The sequence below is a fragment of the Hyaena hyaena genome, unplaced genomic scaffold, assembly GCF_003009895.1.
Source record: "Hyaena hyaena isolate Hyena2069 unplaced genomic scaffold, ASM300989v1 scaffold_119, whole genome shotgun sequence".
Taxonomy (NCBI): Eukaryota; Metazoa; Chordata; class Mammalia; order Carnivora; family Hyaenidae; genus Hyaena; species Hyaena hyaena.
This window is the reverse complement of record NW_024080750.1, coordinates 1,711,205-1,732,230: the sequence shown is the minus strand read 5'-3', so window position 1 is coordinate 1,732,230 and position 21,026 is coordinate 1,711,205. Positions and strand designations below refer to the sequence as shown.

Genomic DNA, 21,026 nt, shown 5'->3' with positions numbered 1-21,026 from the left:
TTCAGAACTTCTGACTGGTTGCTCTGAGGAATTCTGGGAGGTGACTCATTCTCTTCTCTGTTTTCTTGTTCTTCACACCAAAGGGCTGACTCTTTCCAGTGCTGACTTTTGAGAATGCTAACTCTGTATGAACGCTGTTTTTGGACTATTGTCACAACTTGTATTTGAGATTCTGAACTAAGAGTTACATTAACATTCCGGAAGTACCCCGCTACATGGCCCAGAAAAACACAAAGAGAAAAGACAAAGCTTTTCCCCATAGAAACAGTCACTTCAGATAATCCAGAACTTTCAGAGCCAGCCTGGAGTGCGCATTGTCTAGAGATCTGCTCATTGTCTGTGGTGTTTTTTCAATGTCCACGAATTCTTTGACTCTTTCTTTCTAAAGGAATTCTACCCACCCCCACTCCACCTCTTGGGTGTGGGCTGGACCTAGTGATTTCTTTCTTTTTTAAAGTTTTTAATGTTATTTCTTTGAGAGACAGAGAGAAAAAGAGAGAGAGAGAGGGAGAGAGAGAGAAAGCACAAGCGGGGGAGGGGCAGAAACAGAGGGAGAGAGAAAACCTCAATCAGGCTCCACACCATCAGCACAGAGCCCACTGGGGGGCCCGAACTCATGAACTGCGAGATCGTGACCTGAGCCAAAGTCGGATGCTTCACCGACTGAGCCACCCAGGTGCCCCTAGTGATTCACTTCTTTTTTTTTTTTTTTTTAAGTGTTTTATTTATTTCTAGGAGAGAGAGAGACAGCGTGAGCAGGGGAGGGTCAGAGAGAGAGGGAGTCACAGACTGAAACAGGCTCCAGGCTCTGAGCTGGCAGTCAGCACAGAGCCCGACGCGGGGCTCGAACCCACGAACCGCGAGATCATGACCTAAGCGAAAGTCGGACGCTTAACCGACTAAGCCACCCAGGAGCCCCCCTAGTGATTCACTTCTAATGAACAGAAGTAATGGGTCACTTTTAAAACTAGGGAACAGAGGCGCCTGGGGGGCTCAGTCGGTTGAGTGTTTGACTTTGGCTCAGGTCATGATCTCGCGGTTCGTGGGTTCAAGCCCCGCGTCGGGTTCTGTGCTGACAGCTCAGAGCCTGGAGCTGCTTCAGATTCTGTGTCTCCCTCTCTCTCTGACCCTCCCCTGCTCACACACACTCTCTCTCTCTCTCAAAAATAAATAAAACATTAAGAAATAAACAAAAACTAGGTGACAAAAGGCACAGTGGCCTCCCCCTTGCTGTCTCTCACTTGCTCTGGGTCGTGAGGACACTTGGGCAGCTCAGCAGAATGGTTCACGTGGTGAGGAGCTGCAGACCGTTGCCAACAGCCATGTCAGGGCGCCATCTTGGGAGTGGACATCCTGACCGTGACCTCCTGAGAGACGATGAACCGAACCCACCCAGCCGCACCCCTCCCAAATTCCTGACCCACTGAAAGCGCGAGGAAATAAATGGTATTTTACGCCACTAAGTTTTGAAACCACTTCTTATATGGCAACAGATAACCGACGGAGCCCCTGAAGAGAGTAACATGGGAGAGTAAACATATTTCTTAGCCGGGTACCAACAGTACCATTCGAAGAGCATCCCTGAGGCATTCTGAAAATTGCGTCTCTCTGGGAAGCAGCCCAGATCTGATTCACAGGAACGATGTTAAAATGTTACACTGAGGATCAGGGGCTCTTGCGGATTCTAGGGAGCATGAGAATTCCCTAAAACTATTTGCAAGGTTTTGTCTGCAGAACTGTCTTTTTTCATAGAAAGGGGAGACCGCACTTTCATACGATTTGCAGGAGCTTTGTGACTCCAAAGAAACGAATCACGGCTTCCCCAAGGCCAGGCAGGTGCCGTCTGAAGCCCTGGCACGTTTCTATAATTGGGTTTAAACTCCCTGAGTGCGTCAGGGGCTGTGAAATCGAGGGATCTTTGCAAGAAGGAAGATTTACCGTGAGTTATGCAAGCTTACCCAGCGGGAGAAGCTTTTGCCGCATGTGGGGCACTTGTAAACAGTCGGGATGAAGCTGGCGTCGTGGTATTTCCTGAAGTGCATATTCAGAAGTTCCTTCTGTCGGAAACATTTACTGCACGAGGTGCAGGTAAATGGCTTCTCTCCGGTGTGGGTGCGTATGTGAACGGTCATGTGACGCCCCTAGGAGCGAAAGGGAGGGAAATAAGCGGTTTAATACCTACAGGGGTGTTTTTAGTCCTTGACGTTACGTCTTATCCACCTCTTCCCCCTCCCCAGGATGACTGCGTGGTTAAGAAAAATGATGGTGCACAGATTGTCAACGTGATGCTACTGAGGACAGCAGCATGGTCTGGCTACGTAGGAGACAAGCATGTCCACCGTCCCTGCCGTCGGGCCACCGCTGAGCGCCCAGCGGGTCCCTTGGGGAATGCGGCAGAACATTCCGTGGGGAGGGAAGCGATAATCATTTGTCCCACCAAGAGACCTCATGGATTAATTAGCAGCCCTAGTTCTAGAACTATCTGCAATGACCTGAGTCTACAAAGGGCAGAAGGAACCTGCAAACTTAAAATCTAACGTCAGAGTTTCAATTCCACGGCTATTTGGGATTCGAAGTACATGAAACCTCTTAACTTTCTGATAAATATTGAGACAAACTTTAATATCTACTTAAGAGCATAAAGCTCATAATAACTGTTCTTACCAAAGGAATAATTAGGAATTTTAACTAAGATTTATGCAAGTAAATAATCTGGAGAAGCCGGGGTGCCTGGGTGGCTCAGTCAGTTAAGGATCTGACTCTTGGTTTTGGCCATAAGGACACGGTTCATGAATTTGAGGCCTGCATCGGGCTCTGCGCTGACTGTGCAGAGCCTGCTTGGGATTCCCTCTTCCTCTCTCTCTGACCCTCCCCTGTTCTCTCTTTCTCTCAGAACAAATAAATAAACTTAAAAAAAAAACTTGGAGAAGTATGACAAAAAAAATATAAAGTCAGGCAAAAATGCCTATTTTACTCCTTTTATCTAAAATGCTATGATCTTGCAGAGAAAACATAGGCCCACTTTTATATTACTGTTCATAACCGAGCTGTATTTCTACGAGGCTTTCTCTTGGGGACGCTCTCTTCCCACACGCTGTGCCCCCACCTCCCTTCCAGGACAGCAGGGCCTCGGTAGGACCTTGACTTTCAAAATGGGACTGAGTGACACTGTCCTGGGAGGGAGCGTAAATGGAAAGGCGTGTGGGGAAGACGGTCCTTTTAGTGACATGACGGTCCGTCGATCTTCTATTTTGAGTGAATCTTTTACTGATGCATGATTTTCTAAGATAATGGTCTGACTGGTCATTTGGAAAAATATCAGTTAACTGAGTTATGGAGAGCTTCTAAATGTTGACACACTTCACTATGCCACGTAAAAAAAAAAGCTTTCTTAAATCACTCCCATCTCATTAGAGGAGTCTTCAAGTGTCAGAAAGCTTGTCAAGCTCACGAAGGTCGATGTATAGATTTCTAATTGTAATTTCTCCTGACAGCTGAAATTGTATCTCTGGCAACACATTTTCCTTGAAGTGATGGACTCACTTCATTTACTTTCAAGGAAAAGGCACTGCGTGTTGCCAAACGTCCAATAACGGAAGCAGTGGAGTCTGCCTGTTCCTCCTGCCCCTCATTCTTACAGGTGAAAACGGTGGCTCACGAAACAAGTGGCTAGTTGGGCTGGCAACTCGCACAATGCCGCAGGTGTCTCCCTGCAGACAGGTGCCTCCCTGTAGACAGGTGCTGTGCTTCGGGACAGCCCTGGCGCTCTGTCATTCAAAGATGAGTCACTAAGGGCGTCTGGGGGCTCAGTCGGTTAAGCGTCCGACTTCAGCTCAGGTCATGATCTCCCGGTTCGGGAGTTCAAGTCTTGCATCGGGCTCTGTGCTGACAGCACGGAGCCTGGATCCTGCTTCGGATTCTGTGTCTCCCTCTCTCTCTCTGCCCCTCCCTCGCTCATATCAGTCTCTCTCTGTCTCTCAAAAATAAATAAACATCAACAAAAAAAGAGAAGCATCCTGGGTCAAGACTGAATGAAGTTGAGAACTGCTACTGCTTCATCAAGAACATTCTTAAGTAAAACTGCCCTTTACTTTTGCTGCCGTGCGTGGAGGTGAAGACACAGCAGACTAGATCTGCAGGTGTCACTGCTCCGTGTGTGCTCAGTCACCTCTGCTGCTGTGGCACCTTCGTGGCCAATGTCAACATAGTGGAAAGGGCAAACGATGTATTGGCATCAATGAACTACCTAACGACAAGAATTTTGATGTTAACGGCCCCACTGGCTTCAGGGACCTCCAGGGGTCTGTAAGCCACACTTGTAAGAAGCGTCGCTTTAACATATGGGCTCCTGGCTGCTTTCTGTATTCTGAACAGGCTCTTTCACTAACTCATGATCTTTTTCCCCCAAGATTTTTAGAGCGAGAGGGAACCCGACCCTCCCTCCTCCTGTCCGCCTCCGCCTCCCACCCCGCCCCAGACTGGAGAAACCGGAGTACCTGCTTGCAGGCATACGGGCAGTATTCACACTTGAACCTTTTCTCGTTTTTATGACCCTTCTGGTGCTGCACGAGGGCGTAGCGCTCATGGAAGACGGCGGTGCAGTAGCGGCACTTCATCTCCGCGGCTCTGTACGAGTGCTGCTTGTGCAGATGGACGCCTAGGGTGGTTACAGAGTGCTGGGTCGCGGAGCAGTGTCCCCTGCCGGCCGCTCTCCCTCCCCTCTGGTCAGGGCCCCTCGATCGCAGCACTAGGGAGCTGCTTTCTTCTTGGTGGGGTGGGGGTGGGTGCGTCCTGGACACTGAGAATATTTATGAGCACCTCTGGCCTCCACCCCGCGGATACCAGTCAAGACGCCCTTCCTCCCCAGCTGTGACAACCGAAATGCCAACAGACGTTGCCAAGAGTCTCTCGGGGAGTGAAAGCGCCCCCTGCTGGGTGCTGTGTGGCTGCTCAGAAGGAGCCACGGCTCACAAGTCAAGGACACTCTCAAGGCAGACAGAGCTCAACGCCATGTAGGCAGACCTATCGTGTTTGCTTAACAACGCGCCTTGAGAACCCTATCGTGGCGTGGGCGGGTTTTCAGGATAACCTTAAGGTGGTTTTATGTAACAAGGACAGAACCTCTGTACTGTAGCTAAAAAAAAGGCCAGATGTCGTGTTAGAGTCAGCGCCCTGTTGTTTCCCTCCGTCATAACTGACGCAGGACTCGCGGTAAGGTCTGATTGGACACCCTCTGGAATGATTTCTGCGGAACGGAGTCGAAAGCATGGGGTTTCTGGGGCACCTGGTGGGGGCTCAGGCGGTTGAGCGTCTGACTTTGGCCCAGGTCATGATCTCACGGTTCATGGGTTCGAACCCCGCATGGGGCTCTGTGCTGACAGCTCAGAGCCTGGAGCCTGCTTCAGATTCTGTGTCTCCCTCTCTCTCTCTGCCCCTTCCCTGCTCATATTCTGTCTCCCTCTCTCTAAAAAATAAACAATAAACATTTAAAAAATTAAAAGAAAAATAAAGCACGGTGACTCGTGATCCTTCGTGTAAAAGGCCAAACACAAATGAACAGCTGTGGGGGTGGGTTACAGCCCAGTCGTGCTGACTCAGGCACTTGAGAGTCTGGTTTCTCCTACAGCGGCAGGAAGGGAGACTTCACTTGTTCACAAAGCTCCCTCAATGGGCCACCTGCTGAGAGGAGACGCAACCTACATCACTTTGTTAAGTTGTGAAAGTCTTGTTTCCTTTCTTGGCAACAGGCTTGTGACCCTAGTGCCACAGGGCCATGTTTTGTGGCGTGCCGGTGACTACAGTAACATTGACAGAATCCTCTAGACTTTTAAAAGTTAAGGCTTCATTAAACACTCTCACCCTTTCAAAAATGTTTTCCCAACTGTGCGCCTCATCTCCAGGTTTTCTCGGGCAAACTGGTGACTTGTACATCTGCTAGCATGTTTTGAGTGTCACAGTGTTACATACTTTAGAAAGAAAAACAAGATCACGGGAGCCGGGGAGCCCAGAGACCCCAAAGCAAAGGAGAGAGGCTCATCCGCTCACGGCTGCGGCCACCACGACCCACTGCTCCCTACGCCCTGACTCACCCCAGGGTGAAGCCGAGTCCTAACTCTGGCATTCAGAGTCGCTCGTGGCGAGTTCTGTTCTTTCTCTGTGGCGTTTCGTGCCAGGAAGAGGGCGTAACCACATCACAGTAAAAGACTCTCTTACTGAAGTGAGTTCCTTAGGAAGAGGGCTGTTTTGGTCCTTACTTTTGTCACCTCGGCTACCAGAACTTTCTAGGATTACAGCAAGAGCTACGAAAAGTCTGCAGGGTATCACTCGTGAGGACGTTAATACAGCAGAACCTGTGTCAGGCCACCTCCCGGGGCCTCTTAGCTTAGGGGACTTGGGGGCAGATCACTCTACGTCTCGAAACGCCTTCATCATGTGCTTCATCTGTGAAAAGAGGCCTCGTATGGGATAAAACAACATCTGTGAAAGTGCTTTAGGAGCTCAAATACCTGTCACTGCTTATCAGGTGTACCTGGGACAGAACGCACCCCGGGCCAGGACTGAGAGCCAAGCTAGGAGACTGCACTTCTGCAATATCGCCACTAGATGGCACCACAGGACCGCTAGAAAAAAACCCTCTTCTGTCGCAGGTCCCGCGGACCAGCTCCCCCCAGGTCACCAGCCAGCCGGGGCTCCGTGGGTTCCCAGGACGTACCTCCAGCGCACCTGCAAATACCGTAATTAAAGGAAGTCCGTTAAGCCGGACACTCACGCAGGTCGCTCTTCCTTGCGATGACGGTGGCACAGTGCGGGCACTGGTATTTGGGGACGTTCTTGCTGTGCTTCTGCAGCATGTGTATCTTCATGGTGCCGCTCTGCGTGAAGCGTGTGTGGCACACGTGGCATTCGTAGGGCTTCTCGCCTGTGACACGGAGGACAAAAGTGACCCTCTGCACGGTGGCTTTGCCCAATGAGCCCTGATCCTCCCCAGAGGTCACGGGAGCACGACGCGTATCTGCTGAGCCTGAGGCCCCTTTTGCCTCCCTTCCCGCACACGTTCAGCCCCAGAGCTGGTGGCAGGTCCCTAAATCAAGGCTGGACAACATCAGGCCAAGCAGAGCTGTGTGGACGGGGGCCCGGCTCAGCGGCTCTAAGCCGTCACTCAGCTGTCCGGTTCCTGCCCTGGCATTTGGACTGAGACGCACATGTAAACACAACCTTCGTACAAAACCACCCACTAAGTGAGTGCTAGAGATGCCGTATAATCCACCAAAGCCACTGCTGGGGACTTGTGTGGAGAGAACGAACAGTAATTGGAAAAAGTACGTGTGCCCGTATGTTTACCGCGGCACCCTTTACGAGAACTGAGATACGGAAGCACCTGAGCGTCCGAGTAACGGACGGCTACAGTAGACGCGGTATGTACACAGCAGAATACTGTTCAGTCATAAGAACGAAATCTTGCCGTTTCCAACAACACAGATGGACCTAGGAGTGTTACTGTAAGTGAGAGAGTGCGGCAGAAAAAGACAAATGCCCGTGTTTTCACTTACATGTGGGATTTCTAGAACAAAATGAGCAGAAACAGACTCATAAATACAGAGAACGAGTCGTTTCCACAGGACGGGGGGGGGGCGCCGAGGGACAGGCCGACAGGTGACGGGGGTGAAGATGTACAACCCTCCAGTTATAAAATACAGTAAGTGGCAGGACGGCCGGCACAGCACAGGGAACGTGGGCGTAAGATCGTGTGCGCTGTACGGTGTCGCGGTGCACGGCGGCAAGAGGCGACTGTGTCGCACGAGGTATGAACCAGAGTCACCGTGCCGGGCAGCTCACGGTAGCACGTATGTCAGCTACAGGTCAATTACAGATAAATGAAAAACAAAGGAACTGCGGTATCAAACCAGCACACTTTACATTTTGCCTTAAAACTGAGGGGTCACTGGGGCTCCTGGGTGGCTCAGTCAGTTAAGCGTTCGACTTCAGCTCAGGTCATGATGTCGCGGTTTATGAGTTCAAGCCCCGCATTGGACTCTGTGCTGACAGCTCAGAGTCTGGAGCCTGCTATGAGTCCTGTGTCCCTCTCTCTCTCTCTCAAAAACAAATAAATGTTAAAAAAAAATTAAAAACAGGGGCGCCTGGGTGGCTCAGTCGGTTAAGCGTCCGACTTCGGCTCAGGTCATGATCTCACAGTTTGTGGGTTCGAACCCCACGTCAGGCTCTGTGCTGACAGCTAGTTCAGAGCCTGGAGCCTGTCTTCAGATCCTGTGACTCCTCTCTTTCTGACCCTCCCCTGCTCATTCTGTCTCTATCTCTCTCTCAAAAATAAATAAAACATTTAAAAAAAAAATTAACGACAAAAAACCCCTGAAAGGTGAGGGGCACCTGGGTGGCTCGGTTGGTTGAGCATCTGACTCTTGGCTTTGGCTCAGGTTATGACCTCACGGTCCATGGGTTCGAGCCCCGCGTCGGGCTCTGCACTGGCAGTGTGGAGCCTGCTTGGGACTCTCCCTTTCTCTCTGCCCCTCCCCTGCTTGCTCTCTCTAACAAACTTTAAAAAAAAGAACCCTGAGGGGTCAGTGAAGCGGGTGACTTTGAGATCCCCGACAAAGCCAGACCAACGCAAAGGCGCAGATCCAGATCCCCGCGTCAGAGAAGCACGAACACTCACGCTGCCGCCGGAGCTCTGGCCGGGCCGCGGGGAGCACTGCAGACGGGCTCCCTGGAGACACGGACCGACCCCGCGCCACCCGCCCGGCCACCCGCGGGCCCCGCCCTACCTGAGTGAGTCCTCATGTGCCGCTTCAGCTTGTACGTGTCTTTGCTGGCGTAGCTGCACAGGCTGCACCGGAAGGGCCGCTCCCCCGTGTGCGAGCGGATGTGCCGCTTCAGCTTGCTCGCCTGCGAAACACCGGGAAGGCGGGTGGGGCCCAACTTCTCAGCAGTAGAGCCTCGGGGCGCCCGGGGGGTTCAGTCGGGTAAGCGTTCGACTGTGGGTCAGGCCACGACCTCATGGGTTCATGAGTTCGAGCCCCGCGTCGGGCTCTGTGCTGACAGCTCGGAGCCTGGAGCCTGCTTCGGATTCTGTGACTCCCTCTCTCTCCGACCCTCCCCTGCTCACCCTGTCTCTCTCTCTCAAAAATAAATAAAACATTAAAAACACACACACACACAGGAAGTTTTAGCCACTATAGCAGAAAAGGTTTGGGGAGCGTCGAGAGGCAGCGACGGTCCCCCTGGGGCTGCAGGAAGGGACGAGGTGTGCTGACGTGGCCTCAGGAGCGCTGTGACCTGTCCGTGGACCTTCCTGCCGGCCACGCGTCAAGGGACAGCGCAGGCAGCCAGCCACTTAGAACCGCGCAGCAGGGCAAGGCTCAGACACTGGACAGAAGGGGTGGTGGCAGTGGTTGGGGACCCCTATGTCGACCAGACCTCGAGCTGCACGCGGACGGCCCCCCGCCACCCCGAGCAGGGTCTCTGCCGACGCACGAGCTTGCGCGGAAAACCAGCAAGGCGCCAATGGCAGGGCCACTCTGGGTGTCGGAGTCTCGAGCGCGGCTTCGAGTTCTGGACCTTCCTCTCTGGGTTTCCACAGGCGGCCACCACCTTTAACTCCGATGACAAATAATTTTTAAAAATAGTAATAGTGGGGAAAAATTCTTGGAACCAAATCCTGACCCTGCCTGTAAACTTTCCTAGTTTACGAAACACGGTTGCACCACTACTGTATTTAAACTTGCGCCCTCCTCCTTTCACTCTGTTCCATTCGAGCGTGTGATCCCTTCCCAACTGGGCTCAGACTCAGGACCCGGCAGACCTCCTAACAGACAGCCGAGTCCTTAAACGTTAGTAGAGACGTGACGTTGGAAAGGAAGCATCGCATTCCGCTGTCGTTTCATTCAGAGCGTGGCTAAGACTGCCGGAAGGTATAAGCACAACAACAGAGTTTAAGTGACCACGACACATTGCCGAAAATCTGAAGTCTGAGAGAGGTGATCTCTCTGTAAATTAAGAGACGAAATGGGCCACGTCCGAATGCTCAAACAAGTTGGTTCGTATCTGAGCAGGTGCCCCATGTCCAAAATTTCAGCAAAAACTCACACTGTGATCTGTGTTCTATGTTAGAGCAAATGCATTTTGATTTTGGAGAACTGCGTACACTCCACAGAACACCAGATAGAACTCAACACACTTGGGAATTATTTCCCAAGGAGAAGTAACTTTATTTGTAATTCATTTGCCTTTCATGTTGCTTTTACCAATTGGTGATCCAAAGAAAAAATCCAATTTTCTATTTTAAAATGTAGAAAATAACGCGAGTATTATTTCCCGCATAGATTTTATATGAATAATACCTTTAGTAAAACATACTTTATAAGAGATTCTATTAGTGTAACTTATATTTTGTACCAACTTTTAAAAAATTTCTTTTTTTAATGTTTGTTTATTTTTGAGAGCGAGAGAGAGAGAGCAAACAGGGGAGGGGCAGAGAGAGAGGGAGACAGAGGATCCAAATGGGGCTCCAGGCTCTGAGCTGTCAGCACAGAGCCTGACTCGGGGCTTGAACTCACAAACCATGAGATCATGACCTGAGCCAAAGCCGGACACTTAACCGTCTGAGCCCCCCAGGTGCCCCTTGTCAACTTAGAAGGCCACAGAGCTCTAAGCATGAGGGTGGACTTACTTCCACGCTGGCGTACTTGCACATGGAACATTTGAAGGGTTTCTCGTGAGTGTGTTTATAACGTCTGTGTCGGACAAGTTCCCCACTGGTGACAAATGCCATGACACAGTCACCACACTTGTAGGGCCTGGTTCCTGTAAAATCACATTGTTTAGCCTTTTCAAATAAGACTGAACCACAAATTTTCCTAGGAATATAGAACCTATAAATTAGACTCTGTTTTCAAATGCTTTAACGACTAAGAAGAGGTCCTTTACATCATAAATACCCCAGATTTGTGTGAAAAGAAAATCTTTGTGACATTTGATGTTTTTAAGCAAAGTCCAAGAAGACAAAACCAAAGTGGTCAAAACAAACATGTTATTCTGAAGCGCAGATGGGTGGATTCACATTCGTATATAAACCTTAACACACGTCCTTAATGGGAAGTAATCCTTGTCCATGGGTTTACCTGTGTGGGTGTTGATGTGATTCCGCAGAAGAGTGACCGTGCGGAAAGCTTTCAGGCACAGGTGACACGTATGGGGCTTTTCGGTGCTGTGAGTTTTCATATGACGATTAAAACTCGAAATTCTAGAAGAGGTGAACATGCAGATATCACAGCGGAAGGTTTGTTTTACTTCTGCAGGAAGAAGATACAGAGTTCGTGTATTTGTAGAAATCTTTTTTTTAGATGTTGAAATTCCACTGAAACACATCAGAATAACTTGGTACATCCTTTTTTTTCTTTCTTAGCATAATATGGTAACCCAACAGGAGACATTCCATGCCAACGGTAACCGGAAGAGCTGGCAGCTCTAGTAATAGACATAACAGACTTAAGACAAATATTGTTACAAGAGACAACTAAGAATATTATAGAACAATAACAGACTCAATCCATCACAAAGATAGAACAATTATAAATATACATGCACCCAATAACACAGTCCCAAAATACTAGAGGCAAACACTGACAGAACTGAAGGTGGAGAGAGCCACTTCATTAACAGCTGGAGACTTCAACACCCTACTATCAACAATGGGGAAGACAACCAGACAGAGGCTCAGCTAGGAAACAGAAGACTTAACACCATCAATCAAACAGACGTTTGGCATGACGGACATTCTCCTCACGTGCATCAGAACCTTCTTCGGGAAAAGCCACGTGTTAGGCCACAAAACAAGTGTCAATAAATTTAAGAACATAGAAATCATACGTTCTCTGGCCGTTATGACACGAAAGCAGCAGTCAGTAACAGAAGGAAGTTTGGGAAATGCATATACATGGGTAGAAATTAAACACCACACTCACAGGTGACCAGTGGGTCAAAGAAGACATCACAAAGATGCTGTGAAATGCTGTGAGCTGAATGAAAGTGAAACACAGCATACCAAAGCTTATAGCACATAGCAAAAGCAGTGCTCAGAGGAAAAGTTTTAGCTATAACCACCTACAGTTACAAAGAAGAAGCATTTCAAACTTTATATCTTGAGGAACTAGAAAAATAAGAGAAACTCTAGCTCAAAGAAGGAAGGAAATCAGGAAGACTGGAGTGGAGATAAATGAGACTGAAAACAGAAAAACAACAGAACTGACTGAAACAAAACTGGGTTCTTTTAAAAGATCACCATTTACAAATCTTTACCCAGACTTGCAACTGAGAAACAAAAGAGACAAGTCAAATAAGCAAAATCAGGAAGGAAGTGGAGACATTACTACCAACTGCACAGAGTGAGAGAGGTTATAAGAGAAAATGGAAAATTTCTCGGAACACACAAACCACCATAACCGTCTCCAGAAGAAACAGAAAATCAGAATAGCCCTATAGTAAATAAAGAGAACGAGTTATTCATCAAAAAGTCTACCCACAAAGAAATCGCTAGGACCAGAACTCTTTACTGGAGAATTCTACCAGATGTGTAAAGAATTAACATCAATCTTTTTCAAAGTTCATGCACAAAAACGCAGGATACTTCCATGAGGCCATACGAATAAACCGAACCCGGTAGCTTATTAAAAGGATTGCACACCAGGACCAAGTGGAATTTATCCCAGGAATGGAAGGAGGTGGGGCGTATGGAAACCAATCAGTGCAACACACCATATTCACAGAAGGAAGGGGAAGGAAAGCATGGTCATCTCAACAGCTTCAGAAAAAAGCACTTTACGAATCCCAACAGCCTCCATGATACAACACCCAACAAACTTGGAATAGAAGGTTCCTGGGGTGAGCTGCGTTCCCCCAAAAGATACACTGAAATCCTAACGGCAAATATCTGTTACTGTGACTTTGCAGATGTCATCGAGTTTAGATGATCATGATGGATGAGTGTGGGTTCCAACCCAGTATGACTGGTACCCTCAGGAGAAGAGAAAAAAAAAAACCACACACACACAGAGACAGACACACAGGAAGAGTTTTATGTGACAACAGAGACGGACACCCATGAAATATCTATAAGCCAAAAAATGTCATGATTCTGACAACGGCCAGAGGCTAAGAAAAAGGCACAGAACATGCTTTTTCCTAGAACCTTCCAACATCATGATCTTGCTCGCAGATTTCCAGCCTTCGGGACCATGAGAGAATCCATTTCTACTGTTCACACCACCCAGTTTGTGGTATTTTGTTTTGGCAGGGACCAGGAAACGAATCGAGGCACCAATTAAAAAATAGACAAAAGATTTCAATAGCCATTTCCCTAAAGAAGAATCCACATGGCCAATAAGCATGTCAAAATATATGCGACATCATTCGGCATTAGGAAAATGCAAATCAAGACCACAATGAGAGCGCTCTTCATAGCCACTAGGATGGCTGTAATTTTTTTAAAACGGGAAGTAAGCATCAGCAAGGAAGAGGAGACCCTGAACCCTCCGACGCTGCTGGTGGGAATGTCAATCGGTGCAGCTGCTGTGGGAAAGCGTGAGCTCCTCAGAAAGTGAAATACAGACCGACCAGGGGAGCCAGCAATTCCGTTCCTAGCATCCCAACAAACACCTGTGCGCGAATGTTCAGAGCAGCACGATCCACAACAGCTAAAATGTTGAAACAGCCTGAATGGCGATGGGTGGATAGATGCGTAAACAAAACAGGCTGTGCCCATGTCGCGCTACGACTCGGGAATGAAGGAACAAAGCACTGATAGATGCTACAACGTGGGCAAAGCTTGCTAACATTAGGCTCAGTGAAGACAGCCACGCACAGAAGGCCACATATTTTACATGCATGCGTCCACGTAGGTGAAATGTCTGCAGAAATGTCTGAAATGTAGCAGAAATGACTGCTAAGTAGGAATACTTTTCTTTTAGGGATGAAAATAGCCTGGGATTAGCGATGAGGGGTGTGCAAAATTGTGAACATTAAAAATAAAGCCAGTTAGGAATTGGGAACTGGGGAGTACAATCTCCGGATGTAAATATAGGAGAAATGCTGCCTATGGGTAAATGCATTACGTCGAAGATTGCAAACTCAACCGCCGGCTGAGGCCAGAGGCAACAAACCCCAATGACTGATTTTACCCACAGGTTAAGAACAGTCAGCGGTAGCAGTGTGACTTTTGAAAAGGAGTCACCTCCCAGCCCTGGCCACCTGTTGGTGGGAGGAAGCAGCTGAGCGTTGCCAGATATGACTTTGTAGAAATGAGCTAGAAACTGAGATTTGAGGGGGGAGGGGAATGAGGGGATGAACTCTCGGTTTAAGTGAGACACTAGTATTTTCTAAAAAGCTCAGCGAGTAATTTTTGAGGGTCAACTTTGCCCCGTGGGCGGCTGCCACGCAATCTCGGTTTTAATACAACTCTAAGATGGCTTCAAGGTCCTTCTTAACCTGGCCGAGTCACCCTCTTTGAGCACCCCCTCTGTGGGACTCCGCAGGAGCTGTCCCCTCTAAGAAGCCACCTCCTTCTGGAGCTACCCCCACGGGCCACCTCCCACTGCCTGACATGGTGATCCTGTCTTAGTGGGTTCGGCTCCTCTTCCTCGGCCTCGCCTAACATCAAGTGCTCGCTCTGCTGCCTTCTGGACATCACCCCTTCTCCTGGCTCGAGGCTCCTGACCTCACCTCCATCAGCCGTGCATTCCCCCCCCCCCACCCCCCGCTCCCACCATCCAGCTGCAAGCTAGGGGCAGATCAGGGGCCCCTTCCCTGTTCGTGCACAGCACATGGCAGGAGCATCTTCTCAACGCTTTTAGAACATCTGTGTCCAAGGCACAAAACTCTTTTGGATTTGATTCCTCATATGTACCACGAGCTTTAATTTTCTCCCATTTCCTGATATTGCGAAAGCCAACTAAAAGTCAACCACATACAATTTCAACCACCATCTCGTTCCCCAAAAGGAAGGCCCCAGACCCCGGTGACGCCTACCCGTTGTATTCTGATTTTTTGTAGAGTTGGCTTTTTCAACGGGTCCTTGAGTGGAGGCAGGTCTGTCTTCCGGTTCTCCCAAATTTAAGTGTGTAATTGTCAGAACAATTTCGTCACTTCCTCCGTCGCCAGGCTTGGCTTCCACAAGAAAGAACTGATCCTCGGTGTGGCCACCGAATCCTCCTTCCACAGGTGCCTGGTCCTCCCCCTGGCCTTTCTTAATCTAATAAACAAAAATGAGTATTCACACAAAAATGAGTAATCACAAAAGAGTACTATACCTTGATTACAATCGATAAAACTCACTGCCTTGACGAAACCACAGAATGGATAAAGAAACACAAAAAACAAAAGAAGCACGGAAGATTATCCGCTGCAACCAAAATGCTTAAGCCATAACTACTAAGCACCAAGCACTTTGGTAATGAAACATCACACTGTTTTTTAAAAAAACAAAACAACCAACCACACAGCACCCTGTAGTGTTCTAATCAGTGTAACTTTTTAAGCTCTTAAGAAAGAACACGCAGAGGGTACCTGGGGGGTTCAGTCGGTTGAGCGACAGACCCGACTTCAGCTCAGGTCATGATCTCACGGTTTGTGAGTTCAAGCGCCGGATCAGGTTCTGTGTGGACAGCTCAGAGCCTGGAGCCAGCTTTGGATTCTGTGTCTCCGTCTCTCTCTGTCCCTCCCCGACTCCCACTCTGTCTCTCTCTCTTTCAAAAATAAATAAACATGAAACAATTTATAAAAATAAGTAAAAAAGAAAAAAGAACGTGAGATCTCCCAAGATCTTCCCAGGACATTATTTTTACCGTGTTTAATTTTAAAGCGCCATTTTTAAACTGCTTGACCATAGCTAACACCGCACCAAGACCCACTTTAAAAAAAGAAAAGCTGTCAGAGTTTTTCCTCTAGGAGCCGGGTCTGTTCACTAAGACCAGCCGTACCTTGATCAGCGCGGTGTTTTCAGCCAGGTTTACCACAAACTTGCTGTCTCCACCGGCCGCGGCCACGCTGCCCTCCAGCATGTGAGACTGCGTCACCTCCATCTCTTGCAAAGTGTGCACGTCCTCTTGGACGCTAATGCCCATGCACTGCTGAGGCCCCTGGTCAAGCCACAGCAGGGACTGCAGCCCACCGCTGGCCTGCGGGAGCATCACCTGCACCCCTTCCTGGGGCTGCGCCGTCAGGCAGCCAATGTCCTGCAGCTGCACCTCTTCGGAGGAAAGGTGCACCGTCTGCCGGGTCACGATGTGCTTGCTGCCCTCCTCCGTGCTGAGCACCGGCTCCCACTCCCCCTCCCGCACATTGGCAGGGAGGGCCCCGGAGGGGAACCTGGCCATCAGGTCTCTGGGACCTGGGTGCTCCCTCCCTCTGTGCGCTCCATCGTCCTCCACCACTTCCAGAGCTTTCTCTGGCATCAACTCCAGTTCTTTGATTTTAGTAAACTGCTCAGAAGGGACAGAGATCTCAGTCCCTGCCATTGCAGCGCGGCCTGTGTGAGAAAGAAGCGAGCCATCTCAGTGGGGCACAGTGCGGTGTGATCAAAGGCATGACAGGGTCCTGGCCTCCTAGGAGTCAGGACTAAGTTGATTCAGCCTAGACCCAGAAGAGGCTGAGCCTAAACAGGGTTTAGGCTAAAGCACGTATTAGTCCAGAAAATTCTAGAACCAGTGGGTCTGGGCCTGAATTGGCTTTTGGCAAATGCACTCTCCAGGCCTAGCAAGGCTGGGGCCCTGGCGGGGTCTGGGCCAGCGCGCACTGCTGGGCCTGGAAAGCTCGGCCCGAGCGGGCTTTCGGCAAACGCACCGGCCCGGACGGCGGGGTGGGGCCTGAGCAAGCGTCCACCACGAGGCACTTCCAGGCTGAGCACCTTCCGTCCACAAGGGCTTTGGGCCCAGAGCCTCCAGCGCCCTTACACTCGGGGGGGGGGGGGGCAGGCTTCAGTCCCGGGCACCCACACCCGCGGGGCTTTGGGGCGCCCCCACTCCCGGTCCGTCCCCCATCCCGCCCCTGGGTCCCCCCCGCGCTCGCCCTCGCCCACGCGGGCACAGCCCACGCTCCTGAGGGGGCTGGCGTCTAGCCCCAGGGGCGGCCCCTCACCCGCGAGGCGAGGCCTGGGCGCCAAGTCCGCCCTGTCTGGACGCTGGGAGGCCCCTGCCTCGAGCCGCGAGCGAGCCGCGTGCAGCCTGCAGGCCGCCGGGACGCGAGGGCAGCGCAGCCGTGCGCAGGTGCTGGGTGGGAAAGGGGGGCTCGGCGTGCACGGGGCGGAGCCGGGGAGGGGGCGGGGGAGGGGGACCCTCAGGGGGAGCTGAGACCCGGATGGATATGGAGCGGAAGCAGGGAGGCACCTGCAAGGGGCACGTGGAGAGCCGAGGGGCGGCTGCACAGGGCGCTGAGTCTGTCGGGAGCGCCGCGCACCGGGAGGGTGCGCGGGGCCGCACCTGCAGGGGGCGCTGGGAGACCCGGGGACGGGGCGATGGGAAGGGCGAGGCGGGGGGGGGGGGCAGCTGGGGGGAGTAAGAGGGGGGGGGGGAATCACGTGGCGGGAACGTGGAGCGGCACCTGCAGGGGGCGCTGGGAGGCCCAGAGGCAGATGGAGGGGAAGGAGTAGTGGGGGCACGGGGGGAGGGGAATGCACGAGGAAGGGGAATGGAGAGGCACCTGCAAGGGTGCTGAGAGACTGGGGCGGGGGGGGGTGGATGGGAAGGGGAGTAGAGGGGCCACTTGGGGGGGTGCCCCCGAGACTTGGAGGAGCGTGGACGGGGCGGGGAGTGCCGGGGAGGGGGAACTCTGAGGAGTCTGGAAGCGCGGAGTGGGTGGATGGGCAGTGGGGGAGCCCCTGGGGGGCTCCAGACCTTCTGGTGGGCGGGGCATTGAATGGCAGGGAGCCCAAGACAAGGGTGGGGCGTGGAAGTCCATGGAACAGAAGGGGAGAGGTGGGAAGGGCCACCGGGGAGGAGATACAGGAGGCAAGAAGGAAGGAGCGGGGAAACAGAAGAGGGGGAAGGAGGGGGGAGGGGGGAGGAGGGGGAGGGTCGGGCCCAGGTGGGAGCGGGACACGCGGGACAGCTATGGTCTTCTCCAGACCTTCAGACCTTTGAACCTCATCAGGTTCCTTCCCCAACATCTCAGGGCGGGTGGGAGAAGGCGGGAGAAAGCCCCGGGCCAAGGGGCAAGGGAGGAGCGTACCCGCCAAGCCAGGCACGCGGGCACCATGTGGGCTCCCCCTCCTCCGCCTGTTCACTTAAAAGGGCAGCTTGCCTGTTGTGCGAATTTCACCTCAATAAATCCTTTTAATGGAAATTAATAATTTCGATGGTCTCCAGAGGGAGCTGGTTGGTGTTTCCAGCTGGGTACAAAATCAATACAAGTTTGGAGCCAAGGGTGATTAAAATCATCTGCAGTACATTGAGTTTTTTTTAAGGCAATGGTTTTACAATATTCCAGCGAATCATCCTATTTTGTTTTCAAGATTTTAATACAATTTTAATGGAATTTTCTTTTTTTAATGTTTATTTATTAGTTTTTTTTTTTTTTTTGAGAGAGTGTGAGCAGGGGAAGGGCAGAGGGAGAGGGAGACACAGAACCCGAAGCAGGCTCCAGGCTCCAAGCTGTCAGCATGGAGCCCGAAGTGGGCCTTGAACTCTCAAACCATGAGGTCATGACCTGAGCCAAAGTGAGACACTCAACTGACAGAGCCACCCAGGCGCCCCAATGGAATTTCCTGTTTGCCAATCGTGAATAAAATTTGGATGATGAGGGGGAAAAAACCTACAAACAACTCAGAGGAGAAATAGTTTCTTTAAGTTTATTACTCATTTAGAGATTGAGAGAGAGTGCAAATGGGGAAGGGGCAAAGAGAGAAAGGGGGAGAGAGAATCCCAAGCAGGCCCCATGCTGTCAGCACAGAGCCACATGCGGGGCTCAAACCCACAAACCATGAGATCATGACCTGAGCCGAAATCAAGAGTCGGAAGCTTAACCTGCCGAGCCACTGAGACGCTTGGAGAAATAGTTTTCATTTGGCCCCTGTTTGAGCATGTCCTCCTACAGCCAGTGGTGGGTTTGTCCTTCGTCCACAGCCAGAGAACTCTCTCCGTCCTTAAAATCGCTTTCTACATGTCAGTCCTTTCTTCTTCCACCTTAACTCCTTGCCGCTTTTGGTGTTTTACTCCACATCTTTGTGCATAGTGCATGTTTGTTTTTTTCTCACTTTTGATAGTACAGAAAAGAACTAGATTCACTTTTAAAAGAAACTCATGTACCAGCAGTAATGCCTTTGTGAGTTAGATTCTCGGATCGCCAGTTTTAAATACTGTGTCTGGGGTTTCTGTTACAATACATGTACTATATGGAGGAGATAGTTCCTGAAAGGCAATGGGAAAATAGTGTGTTCTAATAACTGCTTTTAAATCATTTAAATGAGTTTTTCTGCTTGAGCAACCACCACCTATTCAGCACCTTCTCTGGTAATTTTGCATTATTGCTCCAGCGCTCATGCAGCTAGAAACTTTTGCCAGTGTTTAGGTCATAAATTTGTGATTAGAAATTTCAACTCCCGGGGCGGCCGGGTGCCTCAGTCAGGTGGGCATCCGACTTCAGCTCAGGTCACGATCTCACGGTTCATGAGTTTGAGCCCCGCATCGGGCTCTGTGCTGACAGCTCAGAGCCTGGAGCCTGTTTCAGATTCTGTGTCTCCCTCTCTGCCCCTCCCCTGCTCGTGTTCTGTCTTTCTCTCAAAAATGAATAAACAGAAAATTTTTTTTATAAAGAAAATTCAACTCCCAATTAAAAACAAAATTCTTTTTTTTTAATGTTTTATTTATTTCTAGGAGAAAGAGAGAGACAGCATGAGCAGGGGAGGGTCAGAGAGAGAGGGAGATACAGACTCCGAAACAGGCTCCAGGCTCTGAGCTGGCAGTCAGCACAGAGCCCGACGCGGGGCTCGAACCCACGAACCGCGAGATCATGACCTAAGCGAAAGTCGGACGCTTAACCGACTGAGCCACCCAGGCGCCTCTAAAGACAAAATTCTTAAAGGAGATATGAGGCCAAGTGGGATGATGGACATGGAGGGGGAAACTGAGGTAGACTTGGAGAAGAAAAGTAGGGGCTTGTGGGGAGACGGAGAGATGGGGGAGGGGCAGCAGGAAGACAGCCACCTGGGTGGGTGGGAGGGAGGGTGACGAGGATAAAGGGAGTGGCCTGAGGTAAAGCAGAGGAGACAAACCTACAGTTTTCTAAACTTTGCTCCTGAAGTGAGAAGTTGCCCCAAAGATTCTATTTGTTGTCTTTCCTCTTGGCAGACGTTCTTGGGAGCCTCTGAGAGGAGACCATCTTGGAACCCACTAGGGGGCTTGCTATTGAAAGACGTCTCCCTTTGGAGCCTCTGAGGGGCCCTGTTTGAGAAGGTGGGGGTGAGGGGACACCCCAGAAGGTCATCCTCCTTCAAGAGCGTCCGGGCAGCCCCATACACCAGGGAAAGGAGATGAGACTTTGCAAGTGGATCACAATGAGGGAAAACCATCATCAAGGCCGTGAGGTGGCCAACGTTGAGGCCGCGTTCCTGGGCCAGGCTGCCAGCCTGACTGTGCCAGTGGGTGGGTTTAAAAAATCTGCACAACAGTATTTGGAGCCCCCGTGTAGGCCGGGCTTGATCCCAAGGCAATGGGCATGTCTGGCAGTCTCTGGAAGGATCTGGAAAGTCAGGGTCACATTTCAGCAGTGTTGGCATCTTTGGGAGGCAACTGGCTGTAAGCACACACTGTATCCAGTCCCCGTTCCCTGTGGAATCTGAACTGACTCTTCCCTTCAGAGTCCATAAACCTCCCTGTGTTCGTCGATCACATTTGAAGGGAGACACCCCAGCGAGGAGACGTTGGCTTTCTGCCAAAAGGCCTGGAGAGCCCAGGAGACTAGAAATGTAAGAGAAGGGGTCCCATTTGTCCCTGAGTGTGGAGCACTTTCTGCCAGGCGGACCCACG

The 21,026-nt window shown here is 50.7% G+C and overlaps 1 protein-coding gene across 1 annotated transcript in view; it reads right to left on the bottom strand.

Moving 5' to 3' along the window:
* CTCFL (CCCTC-binding factor like) overlaps positions 1–16,523 on the bottom strand; it is a 28,154-nt gene extending 11,631 nt beyond the window's left edge. The window contains exons 1-8 of the mRNA XM_039236886.1: positions 15,987–16,523; positions 15,031–15,244; positions 11,136–11,303; positions 10,685–10,818; positions 8,781–8,901; positions 6,770–6,919; positions 4,497–4,657; positions 1,959–2,141 (exon numbers count right to left, since the gene is read on the bottom strand). Of these exons, the coding sequence (XP_039092817.1) occupies positions 1,959–2,141; positions 4,497–4,657; positions 6,770–6,919; positions 8,781–8,901; positions 10,685–10,818; positions 11,136–11,303; positions 15,031–15,244; positions 15,987–16,523 (1,668 nt within the window). The remainder of the gene's footprint in view (positions 1–1,958; positions 2,142–4,496; positions 4,658–6,769; positions 6,920–8,780; positions 8,902–10,684; positions 10,819–11,135; positions 11,304–15,030; positions 15,245–15,986) is intronic.
* Between the last annotated feature and the right edge of the window lie 4,503 nt (positions 16,524–21,026).